This window comes from Hyperolius riggenbachi, chromosome 2 (assembly GCF_040937935.1).
Source record: "Hyperolius riggenbachi isolate aHypRig1 chromosome 2, aHypRig1.pri, whole genome shotgun sequence".
Classification (NCBI taxonomy): Eukaryota; Metazoa; Chordata; class Amphibia; order Anura; family Hyperoliidae; genus Hyperolius; species Hyperolius riggenbachi.
Genome location: NC_090647.1, coordinates 194,568,220 through 194,579,358, shown reverse-complemented (window position 1 = coordinate 194,579,358; position 11,139 = coordinate 194,568,220). Strand labels below are relative to the sequence as shown.

Genomic DNA, 11,139 nt, shown 5'->3' with positions numbered 1-11,139 from the left:
GGGGGTTTCAGTGCAACGAGTAATGACACTCGTTTCATGTGAAACTATGTTGGTCAGTGTAAAAACAAAACCTAAATAAAAAACCCCTTATGATTGAATTCTAACATGATTCCATGTTTTATGACAGTCCAGTGTCTCTGCCTATAAAGAGTGCTAGAAGAATATTTTAATGACACAGGCAAGAGTAAAACATTCTCAAGCTGCCTATTCTTATTCACAGCAGCAGTCTCCTGATTCACCTTCTTCTCTGCAGGTGTCCCTTTTGATCTGCTGATATTCTGAAGGCATGAAAGGAAAGGAAGTATGACCTAGATGTTTAACAGAAGCCATTACCAGCAGTGGATTAATGCACAGATATTCAGTGCTTCCCCATAACCACTTGTTTTGAAGTGTTTAGTAATCTTTACATTTATAGATGTTTGTAATGATTCAAAGGAAAATGAGCATTTTATTCTTTCCTATTTTACTATTTATATTTTCCTTTAAGTGATGCTCATCCAAATAATTTGTCGCTCTGATACAAACTGTATGTGTTTTGCAGAACTTCATGAAGTGTCCCTGGGTCAGGCATTCAAAAGTGCAATACTATTTAAAATGTATATCCGTTTGAAAAAAAAAAATGGATTGCCCTTTAAGAGTTCTTAGCTTAAAAAGTTTTAAACATTCTTTGTAGCGAGCTGGTTGACTTACAGAGGAGCTTGAAAGTTTGTGAACCCTTTTTTGATTCATTTCTTAAAGGGAACCTGAGATGTTCTTAAAGGATACTAGATGCAAAATTTTTGGAAGAAGGCATATACTACCACATGTCCTTATGCCCAGTGCTCCCCCCGTTATCCGGTCAGCCCCCCGCAGCTCACCTAAAAAGCACCTTGGGATCTCTTTCAGTCGGCCGGGTTGGGACTTACTGTGCAGGTGCCAGCCGGGCTGTGCGCCTCCTGCAGCGTGCCCCTAGCCGGGAGCGCACTTGCATAGGACGTCATGCGCATGTCATACGCATGCGCAGTGCGCTCCCAGCCATGGGCAGTAGGACGCATGCAGCCCAGCGGCCCAGCAATCCCGACCCAACTGATCGGAAGAGAACTCCTGGGGATGGGGGGTGTGCAGACAGGAGAAAGGTGGGAGCGGTGGGCATAAGGACAGGTGGTAGTAAATGCCTGCTTCCCCCGTTTCTCCAAAATTTTTGGCCTCTAGTATCATGTCTGTATTTATACTTACCTGGGGCTTCCTCAAACCCCATGAGATCCATGCGCTCCCTTGTCGCTCTCTCTGTTTGCACCATTCAGTAGATATCCATCCCGGTATTCTGTCCGGCTGCACTCTTCTGCACATGCACTGCCCAGCTGCGCGCGAACCCCCTCCCCCCTCGCACACGCACTCCTGCAGACAAAGAAAAAAAGAAAAAGAAAAAAAAAAAAAAAAGAAGAAGAATGTAGCCTCCTCCTCCCAAGACTTCTTAAATCCTTGTTCACCACACCTGCTGTCCCTCCTTCTCTAGGTAGATTGGTAAAGAGGGTCTTTTTGACCCTTTACCTGTAAATAAGTAGCTGAGATAACTAGGGAAATTTTTTATCAATGTGACAACCACCTCTACAGACGTCCACAAAACATGGAATGTTTGTAGAAACAATGAACTAAGGCCAGGAGTATAGGTGCGTACACAGACACAATTACTCCCACCGAGTACTGTGACAGCTGTGTAGCTAGCCTATACAGTGCTTCTTGGGAAATGCAAACCCAAAACTGGTGTGTGTTTTATAGGGCAGGGTAGCTGTAGCCAACATCTCCATCTCATTGTTTGGACTCCAGCTGGCTAACATCTCACTCCAATTAGCTCTTGGAGGGGTTCACATACTTTTTCACCTGCACTGTGAATGTTTACCTTGGTGTGTTCAATAAAAACATGGACACATTTAATTATTAGTGTGGTGTTAGTTTAAGCAGACTGTGATTGTCTATTGTTGGGACTTAGACGAAGATCAAATCAAATTTTATGACCAATTTGTGCAGGAATCCATAGAATTCCAAAGGGTTCACATACTTTTTCTTGCTGCTGTATGCTAGCGACACGATTTGTTGCTTTGTAGCAAGGAGGGGGGATACACAATGTATGTAGTGCGAGACGTAAGATGGAAAACAATGTTTTCAGGCCGTGTCAATGCGAGATGATCCAGCACTCCATATCTTTCAACAATGCATTCAGGAGGATCAGGGCCACTGTACATACACTAGATTCACTGCAAAGATGACCATGACTAGCTGTCTCAGTAGAGAATATTTTAGTGTGTGTACAAGACAAGACATAACATTTATATAGCACTTTTCTCCTGGCGGATTCAAAGCGCTTAAGCTGCAGCCACTAGGACTTGCTCAGCTTTTTTTTTGAATTATAAGAGTTAGCAGACCAGTACTTTATGTATGCAAATGAAGCAGTCAAATTGCAATTTATTTTTTTGCTGGGATCTGAATGAACCAAATTTTACATCACACTGAAATGATGGCTGCTGTGCACACTCCAGTTAAAAATTTCCATTAACGTATGCTAGTTAAACCCCCCCCCCCCCTCCATAATAATAATACAAATCATTACATTACATAAAAATGATTATTGTAGGTTTTGTATGCTGAATTCAAGGTGCCTTCTGTGCTCGGCCAAGCATCTATGATTATTAACATCACTGTCCAGCACAAACAACAAATGATGGTAGTAAACGCTTTAAAAATTCTGCACCACCAAGATGTGAGATGACTCACTTAGAGCTTTATCATAGCCTAATGGAAAGATTTTTACATAAAGCAGTCATCTAGTATTGTGCTGCAACTATTAGCCCACCGGGATAAAAAAAAATAAATGGTACTTATCCGTTAGCCGGGCGCATCCGGCAGGGGGCGCTGTTGTAGCGAATTTCATTCATGCTTAGTTAACGTAGTGCTGTGTGAATGGAAGCGCCGCAGGTGGCGCTAATTGCATTGATACGGCACATAACAATAACGGTGTTAATGGGAACTAATATGTATTTCAAGTGGCCGGAAATGTTACTTAATGCAATTAAAATGAAGGCGGCGGCAATGTAACAGATGAAGCCGCCGCCTTCGTCTGTTCTTCGTCTTCTTCTCCCCCTTTGCCCTCCTCTGGCTTCTATACAATGCTGGCAGCTGGGGGGGGGGGGGGGGGGGGGGGGGGGGGGGGACATGCGTCTCCACCCAGAGTCGTTCGTCGCAAGAAAACAAACATGATTCCCTTCCGCGACGAACGACTCTGGGGGGAGACGCATGTCCCCGCAGGCTGCCAGCATTGTATAGAAGCCAGAGGAGGGCAAAGTGGGAGAAGAAGACGAAAAACAGACGAAGGCGGCGGCTTCATCTGTTAAATTGCCGCCGCCTTCATTTTAATTGCATTAAGTAACAGTTCCGGCCACTTGAAATACATATTAGTTCCCATTAACACCGTTATTGTTATGTGCCGTATCAATGCAATTAGCGCCACCTGCGGCGCTTCCATTCACACAGCACTACGTTAACTAAGCATGAAAGAAATTCGCTACAACAGCGCCACCTGCCGGATGCGCCCGGCTAACGGATAAGTACCAAATAAATAAATAAATGAAAAAAACTTGCATTACTTCAGATTTAAACTAGAACATTGCTGAAAGCAGAGGTGGAAAACAGATTTATTCATTTGCAGCTATTTTGAGATATTACAACATATATATACACAGCAATCTGGAAAGCAATAATAAATATGAATACTTGATCCTCTGCTTCTAATATTATTAACCATAGACTCTGAACAAGCATGCAGATCAGAGGTCTGACAAAAATCAGAGACGATTAGCTTCATGCTTTTGTCAGGTGTGGTACAGAAACTACCGCAGCTTAAAGTGAACCCGAGCCGAAGCTCAGGCTCTAAATTAATAATTACCCTGCAGCGGGAGAAGCCTCAGGATCCTTTTGAAACTTCATTCAGTGGTCCGCAGTACCCCTGATGCTGAGTGCGGACCCCATCCTCGTCATGGCTGCGGGGCTCTTATTCCGAATTCATGGCCGTGCATTAGAAGCTCGAGCCGGTCCGCACATGCACAGTAGCAGAGCCACGAGCTCCGTGCTACTGCGCATGCAGCCTCAGTTGGCTATTGCGCTCCCATGAATGCAGAAGAGGAGCCACGCTCAGCAATAGGGACAGCAGACCACAGAGGGAAGCCTTAATAGGATCCTGAGGCTTCCCTCACTTTAGGCAAGTATCTGATTTTCTGTAACTTTGGCTCGGGTACATTTTACAGGAAAACTAGAGAACATAAGTGACCCAGCACAAGGGAAGGTGGGGTAAATCTGCCACCTCTTGTGAATCATAACAGAACATAGTGTAGCTGCTAAAATGTTAGCGAGTTAGTGGGTGCATGACTTTTTTACATGCTAGGGCACTAATATTTACAGTAAGTATGCTAAAAAATAACAAAAAAAATGAGGCTCTGATCAATAATGTACTTGTATTAAAGATTTGACTTATTTTAAAATTCAAGATAATTATCAATGATTATAAAAAGAAGTCAGAAGCAGCCCCTATTCAGTGTTTGCTGGTGTTAGCACTTCAGCAGAGATGTACTTATAATTAGAGAGCCAATTTAGGCCTGTAGAAATGGTGGAAATAGCTCCAAATAACAAGGAAAATCAACACAGAATGCAGCCGGTTTAGTCAGAAGGTGTAACATACCACTTTCTCAAAGTCCTCTTTTGCCTCGTCCAATTTTCCCTGTTTCAAAAGAAGTTGTCCTCTCTGCAATCTTGCCTGCAAACAAAAGAAAATATTAGCAAACATTTCCCAGAATTACTCAGAGTAATATAATACAGTAATATTTATAAATCCATGTATAGTGATAAGTGAGCATTACTGTCGCCCCACAGACACCAATACAGGTCATCCTGTTTGTAAAATTATGCCAACTTCGCAATCCGGTGAAAAATTGCCAAACTTACAAAACCCTTTAAAACAGCATCAAGGTGGACCTCCAGCGTAAGTTACAGTTAGGGCTTGTTCCCACCTAGGGCGTTTTCGCCTTTTTTTAAGCACCGGCGATTTGCAAAATCACTCTAAAAGCGCTTGTGCAATGATTTCCTATGAGAGAGTTCACATCTGAGCAGTTCGATTATAACCCGCTCACCAAAGCATTGCCTGTACCTTTTTTGGGGGCGATTTTTCTCAATGGAAGGTCTAGGGAAATTGCAAAGCACTTGAAAAAACGCTTTGTATAGCAATTTCCCCAGCGCTTTTATGAATACATACATTGCATTTATTCATTTCCGGGTGAAAAAGTTTACTTCCTGACTGATGTCAGAAAGTGAAAAAACAGAATCGCTCTGCAAAAGCGCCTAGAAAAGCGCTTTATAAATCGCAGTAAGCAGGTAAAAAAAAATATATATATAAAAACCGCTGGCGTCAGCGATTTTGATTTTATATGTGAACAAAGCCTTCGTGTCAGAGACACTAACTCGCAATAGATTATGATAGCCTCAACTGTAGTTACTCACCAACTTTCCCACTGCACGCCATATAAGGCACAGGCCCCACCCCTTTTCAGAATAATGCCATGGTGCTTTTTCTGGAGGTTGGATTACCCATTCCGCATGCCCATCCTCCAGCTCTGTAGCCCACCCCCAGCACTGTTGCCACAGCAGAATTGCACAAGATTTCCTCTCTCCTTAAAGAGAAACTCCAACCAAGAATTGAACTTTTTCCCAATCAGTAGCTGATACCCCATTTTACATGAGAAAGACAATGATTTTCACAAACAGACCATCAGGGGGCGCTGTGTGACTGATTTTGTGCTGAAACCCCTCCCACAAGAGGCTCTGAATACCGCGGTACTGCTGGCAAACTGCCACAATGTAACAATGTTCAGAGACAGGAAATAGCTGTTATTAGCTGTCTAACAGACAGAGCAGCTATAAACAGCTAAATAACCTGCCCACAGTAACAATGTCACCATGTAATAAATGTCAGAATGTGAATCTGGGAGAGGAAAGATTTTACAATGAGCAAACACTGACTAAATCATTTATACATAATTATGGTAAAAAATGAAGCACTTTTTTTACTACATTATTTTCACTGGAGTTCCTCTTTAAATTGCAATCTCGATTACACTGTGGCTGCAGTGTTGGGGCAGGCTACAGAGCTGGAGGCTGTGGAAGAGGTAACCTAGCCTCCAGTAAAAATGCAATGGCATTATTCTGAAATGGGGGCTGGGTTTTAACCTCATATGGTGTGCTGTGGGCAAGTTGGGGAGTAATTACAATTGAGGCTATCAAAAATCCCTGTTAAGGTGGCCACACACCATACAATTTTTTAAATATCTGATTAATTTAACCACTTGAGGACTGTGGGCTTTACCCCCCCCCCCCCCCCCCCCCCCTCTTAAGGACCGGCCACTTTTTTTCCATTCAGACCACTGCAGCTTTCACGGTTTATTGCTCGCTCACACAACCTACCACCTAAATGAATTTTGGCTCCTTTTCTTGTCACTAATAAAGCTTTCTTTTGGTGCTATTTGATTGCTCCTGCGACTTTTACTTTTTATTATATTCATCAAAAAAGACATGAATTTTGGCAAAAAAAATAATTTTTTTAACTTTCTGTGTTGACATTTTTAAAATAAAGTAAAATTTCTGTATACATGCAGCGCGAAAAATGTGGACAAACATGTTTTTGATAAAAAAAAAAAAAACATTCAGTGTATATTTATTGGTTTGGGTAAAAGTTATAGCGTTTACAAACTATGGTGCAAAAAGTGAATTTTCCCATTTTCAAGCATCTATGACTTTTCTGACCACCTGACATGTTTCATGAGGGGCTAGAATTCCAGGATAGTATAAATACCCCCCAAATGACCCTATTTTGGAAAGAAGACATCCCAAAGTATTCACTGAGAGGCATAGTGAGTTCATAGAAGATATTAATTTTTGTCACAAGTAAGCGGAAAATGACACTTTGTGACAAAAAAAAAAAAAGTTTCCATTTCTTCTAACTTGCGACAAAAAAAATGAAATCTGCCACGGACTCACCATGCCCCTCTTTGAATACCTTGAAGTGTCTACTTTCCAAAATGGGGTCATTTGTGGAGTGTGTTTACTGTCCTCGCATTTTGGGGGGTGCTAATTTGTAAGCACCCCTGTAAAGCCTAAAGGTGCTCATTGGACTTTGGGCCCCTTAGCGCAGATAGGCTGCAAAAAAGTGCCACACATGTGGTATTGCCGTACTCAGGAGAAGTAGTATAATGTGTTTTGGGGTGTATTTTTACACATACCGATGCTGGGTGGGAGAAATATCTCTGTAAATGACAATTTTTTAAAAAAATTTTTACACACAAAAAAAGATCTTTCTCCCACTCAGCATGGGTATGTGTACAAATACACCCCAATACACATTATACTACTTCTCCTGAGTACAGCGATACCACATGTGTGGCACTTTTTTGCACCCTAACTGCGCTAAGGGGCCCAAAGTCCAAGGAGTACCTTTAGGATTTCACAGGTCAGTTTGAGAAATTTCGTTTCAAGACTACTCCTCACGGTTTAGGGCCCCTAAAATGCCAGGACAGTATAGGAACCCCACAAATGACCCCATTTTAGAAAGAAGACACCCCAAGGTATTCCGTTAGTAGTACGGTGAGTTCATAGAAGATTTTATTTTTTGTCACAAGTTAGCGGAAAATGACACTTTGTGAAAAAAAACAATAAAAATCAATTTCCGCTAACTTGTGACAAAAAATAAAATCTTCTATGAACTCACCGTACTACTAACAGAATACCTTGGGGTGTCTTCTTTCTAAAATGGAGTCATTTGTGGGGTTCCTATACTGTCCTGGCATTTTAGGGGCCCTAAACCGTGAGGAGTAGTCTTGAAACAAAATTTCTCAAAATGACCTGTGAAATCCTAAAGGTACTCCTTGGACTTTGGGCCCCTTAGCGCAGTTAGGGTGCAAAAAAGTGCCACACATGTGGTATCGCCGTACTCGGGAGAAGTAGTACAATGTGTTTTGGGGTGTATTTTTACACATACCCATGCTGGGTGGGAGAAATAACTCTGTAAATGGACAATTGTGTGTAAAAAAAATCAAAAGATTGTCATTTACAGAAGTATTTCTCCCACTCAGCATGGGTATGTGTAAAAATACACCCCAAAACACATTATACTACTTCTCCCGAGTACGGCGATACCACATGTGTGGCACTTTTTTGCACCCTAACTGCGCTAAGGGGCCCAAAGTCCAATGAGTACCTTCAGGATTTCACAGGTCATTTTTGTTTCAAGACTACTCCTCACGGTTTAGGGCCCCTAAAATGCCAGGGCAGTATAGGAACCCCACTAATGACCCCATTTTAGAAAGACACCCCAAGGTATTCCGTTAGGAGTATGGTGAGTTCATAGAAGTTTTTATTTTTTTGTCACAAGTTAGCGGAAATTGATTTTAATTGTTTTTTTTTCACAAAGTGTCATTTTCCGCTAACTTGTGACAAAAATTAAATCTTCTATGAACTCACCATACTCCTAACGGAATACCTTTGGGTGTCTTCTTTCTAGAATGGGGTCATTTGTGGGGTTCCTATACTGCCCTGGCATTTTAGGGGCCCTAAACCGTGAGGAGTAGTCTTGAAACCAAATGTCGCAAAATGACCTGTGAAATCCTAAAGGTACTCATTGGACTTTGGGCCCCTTAGCGTACTTAGGGTGTAAAAAAGTGCCACACATGTGGTATCGCCGTACTCAGGAGAAGTAGTATAATGTGTTTTGGGGTGTATTTTTACACATACCCATGCTAAGTGGGAGAAATATCTCTGTAAATGACAATTGTTTGATTTTTTTTTACACACAATTGTCCATTTACACAGAAATTTCTCCCACCCAGCATGGGTATGTGTAAAAATACACCCCAAAACACATTATACTACTTCTCCTGAGTACGGCGGTACCACATGTGTGGCACTTTTTTGCAGCCTAGGTGCGCTAAGGGGCCCAACGTCCTATTCACAGGTCATTTTGAGGCATTTGTTTTCTAGACTACTCCTCGCGGTTTAGGGCCCCTAAAATGCCAGGGCAGTATAGGAACCCCACAAGTGACCCCATTTTAGAAAGAAGACACCCCAAGGTATTCCGTTAGGTGTATGGCGAGTTCATAGAAGATTTTATTTTTTGTCACAAGTTAGTGAAAAATGACACTTTGTGAAAAAAAACCAATAAAAATCAATTTCCGCTAACTTTTGACAAAAAATAAAATCTTCTATGAACTCGTCATACACCTAACAGAATACCTTGGGGTGTCTTTTTTTCTAAAATGGGGTCACATGTGGGGTTCCTATACCACCCTGGCATTTTACGGGCCCAGAACCGTGAGTAGTCTGGAAACCAAATGTCTCAAAATGACTGTTCAGGGGTATAAGCATCTGCAAATTTTGATGACAGGTGGTCTATGAGGGGGCGAATTTTGTGGAACCGGTCATAAGCAGGGTGACCTTTTAGATGACAGGTTGTATTGGGCCTGATCTGATGGATAGGAGTGCTAGGGGGGTGACAGGAGGTGATTGATGGGTGTCTCAGGGGGTGGTTAGAGGGGAAAATAGATGCAATCAATGCACTGGGGAGGTGATCGGAAGGGGGTCTGAGGGGGATCTGAGGGTTTGGCCGAGTGATCAGAAGCCCACACGGGGCAAATTAGGGCCTGATCTGATGGGTAGGTGTGCTAGGGGGTGACAGGAGGTGATTGATGGGTGTCTCAAGGTGTGATTAGAGGGGGGAATAGATGCAAGCAATGCACTGGCGAGGTGATCAGGGCTGGGGTCTGAGGGCATTCTGAGGGTGTGGGCGGGTGATTGAGTGCCCTAGGGGCAGATAGGGGTCTAATCTGATAGGTAGCAGTGACAGGGGGTGATTGATGGGTAATTAGTGGGTGTTTAGGGTAGAGAACAGATGTAAACACTGCACTTGGGAGGTGATCGGACGTCGGATCTGCGGGCGATCTATTGGTGTGGGTGGGTGATCAGATTGCCCGCAAGGGGCAGGTTAGGGGCTGATTGATGGGTGGCAGTGACAGGGGGTGATTGATGGGTGGCAGTGACAGGGGGTGATTGGTGCTGTGGGCGATCTGGGGCAGGGGGGAGGGGGGGGGAAATCAGTGTGCTTGGTGCAGACTAGGGTGGCTGCAGCCTGCCCTGGTGGTCCCTCGGACACTGGGACCACCAGGGCAGGAGGCAGCCTGTATAATACACTTTGTAAACATTACAAAGTGTATTATACACTTTGTATGCGGCGATCGTCGGGTTAACATCCCGCCGGCGCTTCCGTATGGCCGGCGGGATGTTGCGGCGAGTGAGCGGAGCCAGGCGGCGGCGGAGGATCGCGTCACGGATGACGCGATCGCTCCGCCCATGCCCCTACAAGGACCGCCGCCATTTGTCAATACGGCGGTCCTTGCGGGGTCCACTTCCCGGCCGCCAATTGTCAATACGGCGGTCGGGAAGTGGTTAAGAATTGCAATACATTTTTCTGACTGATTGTAACATTTCAAAAGTATGACCACTGTCCCACACACACACCGATGTTCAATTTTTCTCCAATTATGATAAAAATGATTGGAAACTCAGAGAAAATTGCTAGGGTGTGTATATTAATAAATTAACAATCCAACACACACCATACAATCTTTAGTAGAAATTGAAGAGAAATATCTGGCATTCTGGATTGATTTAAATAAAAAAAAACTGGAAATCCGATCGGATTTTTCAGTTGAATGAAAAAAAAAAAAAAAGCTTTCGATTTCTCCGAGAGATACGATCGTTTTTATCGAATTACTGTAAAATCGGATCATTTTATTGTATCGTGTGTGGCCACCTTTAGACTTACCATATATGGTATTTCTACGAGTCCTCCAGGGCAGCCTCCTATTTCAGGTTAAGCTATCCTGAAGGATGATGGGATAAATGTGTTATGACAGAATTCGTGTTCCTGACAATAACTTTTGCTAGTATTGTATGGGCTGTATTGCTAAGAATGGCTTTAATTGGACAAGGGAAATATAATACTAGTCACACAGCGATTAGTTCATAGGCTTCACTGAAAATTTTGGTCACAGAAATAAAACACGTTCAAAA

At 43.0% G+C, this 11,139-nt stretch overlaps 1 protein-coding gene across 1 annotated transcript in view; it reads right to left on the bottom strand.

Annotated features, from left to right (window-relative positions):
* DNAJC3 (DnaJ heat shock protein family (Hsp40) member C3) overlaps positions 1-11,139 on the bottom strand; it is a 92,935-nt gene that overhangs the window by 64,915 nt on the left and 16,881 nt on the right. The window contains exon 4 of the mRNA XM_068267929.1: positions 4,709-4,783. Coding sequence (XP_068124030.1) covers positions 4,709-4,783 — 75 coding nt within the window. The remainder of the gene's footprint in view (positions 1-4,708; positions 4,784-11,139) is intronic.